This window comes from Haliotis cracherodii, unplaced genomic scaffold, assembly GCF_022045235.1.
Source record: "Haliotis cracherodii isolate W230 unplaced genomic scaffold, xgHalCrac1.p SCAF_1, whole genome shotgun sequence".
NCBI classification, from domain to species: domain Eukaryota; kingdom Metazoa; phylum Mollusca; class Gastropoda; order Lepetellida; family Haliotidae; genus Haliotis; species Haliotis cracherodii.
This window is the reverse complement of record NW_027266264.1, coordinates 29225664-29229747: the sequence shown is the minus strand read 5'-3', so window position 1 is coordinate 29229747 and position 4084 is coordinate 29225664. Positions and strand designations below refer to the sequence as shown.

Here is a 4084-nt window from a genome sequence, read left to right as displayed (position 1 = left end):
GGACAATCAATACACCTATAGTCTCCGAGCAGTGTTACACGATGCTTTCATGCACTCTAGAATTAGTGAACCGTCTACATGGGCACAGCGTACACTACATGATCGAAGACACCACAACCACTGATATCGCAGGCCAATTATACATAGGTATCATTTAGTGAGCATTGCAAGCTCAGATGAGTTCCTGGCAAATCGTTTGCTGTTAATTTATACAAATGTCTTAATATTTTGTAATTTGTATTTCTACGCTTGTATGAATTCTAATGCAAGGGTAGGAAGATGGCGTTTGTATAAGTGTATCTGTGAGATAACAACTTTGACGTTTGTTTATTGCAGATCCTCCCCGATTCGGTGGCATCCGGGATGGATCAGCAACAAGAATATAACTCCTACAAGCACCTGTTGGAGTCCAAGAACTTCACAGCGTTTCTTGGATACCCCTACAACTTCACAGGGGCGGAGGACATACTTCATGACTTTGAGCACAGCTACTACACTCGTATGACATACAGAACAGTGATTCTGCTGTCACTGTATGCCCCTATCTTTCTCGTCGGACTCGTGGGGAACATCCTGATCATCTGCACTGTAGCAAGTGACAAGAATGTGAGGAAGGCCAAAAACTACTACTTGTTAAATCTAGCAGCAGCCGACCTAATGGTGACGCTATTCTGTATGCCGATGGCGATAACGACTATCATATACAGATTATGGATATACGGGGAATTTCTGTGTAAAGCTATAGTGTTTGTGCAAGGTAAGTTCATATATATTTCAGGCTATTGATCTATGTATATTGTTTGGAACCATGTTTATGTTAGATATGTCATAATGTTGCTCTATACGACGTACATCAAAACAGTTCATGTTCATATTTGCATATACATGTCAAAACAACTAAGATTGTAGTCGAATGCTCAAACAAGGTTAAACATATATATTCGTATGCCCAGTATAAAACATATATGTTTCTCCCAATCTGTGCAATTGCTCATTGCGTGCATTAGCCAGCCGTTTGCCCAATGCGAGCAACGGGCAATATAGCTTGCCCAATGCAGGCAATGTGCAAACAACATTCTGCTCATTGCATGCAATGGGGCAATAGTTTTGAATGAAAAGTAATTCTCCAAATATTTCACAATATGGGCAACTATCTTGCTCATTTCACGCAATGGGACGGTAATGCCAAAAGCACACAATTGAAATTGGTATTGTTTTACATGTTTTGTTTTGTCAATTATGCATAACCCAACCGATGCTTGTAAGCAGGAATAACAAAACAATTGTTTGAGTTGATATAGTTCAGTGAAGATCATCGTAAGGGGAATCCTTATAGAATAACTGTGTCCTTTTTGACCTGTGAATAAGATTTTAAAACCTCATACACGCCACCGTCCATTGCATGCATCGGGCAAACGGCCTGCCAAATGCTCGCAGTAGGCAGTTGCACAGATTGCGTGTAACATTTACACCATAGCGCAACATCGATACTAACCGTGTTTCAAACCGCATTTCAGGTATTGCAGTGGCCAACAGTATCTTCACGCTGACTGCGATGAGCATCGATCGTTACATCTCGATTCAGCATCCTGTAACAGCACATCGGGTGACATCTCCGGGACAGGCACTTATCATTATTTTGGTTATTTGGATCGTATCAGGCATTTTCATGGGACCACTTTTATACATAAGAAAAATTGACACATTGGAAATGCCACAATTAACTGTGATGCAATTCTGCATCGAGGACTGGCCGCAGGATTATGATCGTCAGGCATTTGGTGTATTTCTTCTGTTCATGATTTATATCATCCCAGGGGGCACTCTGGCCATCTGTTATGCGCATGTCGGTAAGACTCTTTGCAGCGATGATATGTGCAGGGAAAGCTCCGACAGCAGCACAAAGAGACTGTTCTCCAGAAAGCGTGCCGCTCGTATGCTCATCATACTTGTGGTGATATTCATGATCTGCTGGCTTCCATACAACATTACGTCACTCAGTGTTGACATCGCAGAAGAAAGTGAACCGGTCCGACTACTTCCCTTTGCTCTTTGGCTCGGACATGCGCACAGTGCAGTGAATCCGGTGATGTATTGGCTGCTGAACAGGCGATTTAGAGACAAGGTGCGCAGTATGATGAAGTACATCAGAAGAAGCAACATGTTTCTCAGTTCTCCTACACCAGATTACGTGTAAAGAGGAATGAAGTTCTTAGCAAGAGACGCTGGACTAAATGCATGTGTGCATGGCATGGTACTTACAGTAACGTTTTCCTCCAGTCTCAAGGGTTCAAATAGGTTTTTTTATAATACGTTCTGACATATGAGGAGAAGCGATCAAATCAAAATTGATTAGTCTCACTTCTTTGACTTGACAAACTCTGTCTGGCCTCTGTCTAACGGTATTCAGACAGTTCCTCTTTGACAAAATGAGTAATCATTGCTAAATATGGGTATTGTCATTAAACCAAATACCAATGTAATTATGTAGTCACACAGGGCGATTTTGTTCGTCACTTTTTTAACATTCAACTATGTTAATTTGTGCGCAATTGTGCTGCTTTAAAGGCGGTTGTCTTTCATGAGGTTTCAGTTGCACGTTCCGTTGGTGCATAAAACAGTTTCATCATCACCATAAGTAGTGCAAGCTTGCACAAAACAGTTTGACCATCGCTATAAGTTGTGCTACTGTACGTTAAGCAGTCTGACCATCGCAGTAAGTAGTGCAAGTTTTTATTTAGCTGTCTGACCATCGCTGTCAGTTGTGCTCCTTTGCATTAAGCGGTCTGACCATCGCTGTAAGTAGTGTTTATTTGCATAATGACATTTCGTCCTTGACAAACTGAGTAATCATTAATAAAAGAACAAATTCTATTTTAATGATTTAACAATACATTTATTTACATTTAACTATAATTGTGCTGCGTGTAAGGCGGTTTCGTGAGGTTTCAGTTGCACGTTCCGTTGGTGCATTAAGCGGTTTGTTCATCACCGTAAGTTGCGCAAGTTTGCATAAAACAGTCTGCCCATAGCTGTAAGTAGAGCTACTTTGCATAAAACAGTGCGACCGTCTCTGTAAGTAGTGCTACTTTGCATTAAGCGGTCTGACCATCGCTGTAAGTAGTGCTACTTTGCATTAAGCAGTCTGACTAACGCTGTCAGTTGTGCTCCTTTGCATTGTGCTGTCTGACCATCGCTGTAAGTAGTGCTACTGCATTAAGGGAACAGACCACCACTTTAAGTAGTGCTACTTGGGCATAATGACAGTTCTTCCTTGACAAAATGAGTAATCATGGCCCAGTGAACAATCGGGGTATCGTCATTACTTCAAGTTCTATTCTAATGATGTAGCTTCACAATACAAATTTGTTCGTCAATTTGTCAACATTCAACTAGGTTAATTTGTGTGTAATTGTGCTCCGTGTAAGGCGATTGTGTTTCGTGAGGTTTCAGTTGCACGTCCCGTTGGTGCATTTAGCAGTTTGATCGTCACTATAAGTGGTGCAAACTTGCATAAAACAGTCTGACCATGGCTGTGAGTAGTACTACTTTGCATTAAGCGACATGACCATTGCTGTAAATAGTGCAAGCTTACATTATCAGGTTTCACCGTCGCTGTCAGTTGTGCTACTTTGGATAAAGCTATCTGACTATAGCAGCAAGTAGTGAAAGCTTATATATAAGCAGTCTGACCACTGCTGTAAGTAGTGCTACTTTTCATGAAGCAGCCTGACCATCGCTCGCTGTAATTAGTGCTACTTTGCATAAAGCAGTCTGACCGTCGCTGTAAGTAGTGCTACTTTGGATTCAGCATTGCCAGTCTGACCATCGCTGTAAGTAGTGCTACTTTGCATTAAGCAGTCTGACCATCCCTGTAAGTAATGCTACTTTGCATTAAGCAGTCTGACCATCGCAGAAATTAGTGCTACTTTGCATTCAGCAGTCTGACCATCGCTGTAATTAGTGCTACTTTGCATAAAGCAGTCTGACCGTCGCTGTAAGTAATGCTACTTTGGAATAAGCAGTCTTACCATCGATGAAAGTAGTGCTACTTTGCATTAAGCAGTCTGAACACGGCTGTAAG

General features: G+C 41.6%; 1 protein-coding gene across 1 annotated transcript; it reads left to right on the top strand.

Moving 5' to 3' along the window:
• The first annotated feature begins 363 nt into the window (after positions 1 to 363).
• On the top strand, positions 364 to 2197 carry LOC139475535 (QRFP-like peptide receptor). The gene is made up of 2 exons (XM_071258728.1): positions 364 to 757; positions 1518 to 2197. Exons 1-2 carry the CDS (start codon positions 364 to 366, stop codon positions 2195 to 2197), a joined length of 1074 nt encoding a protein of 357 aa, XP_071114829.1.
• Positions 2198 to 4084: the final 1887 nt, after the last annotated feature.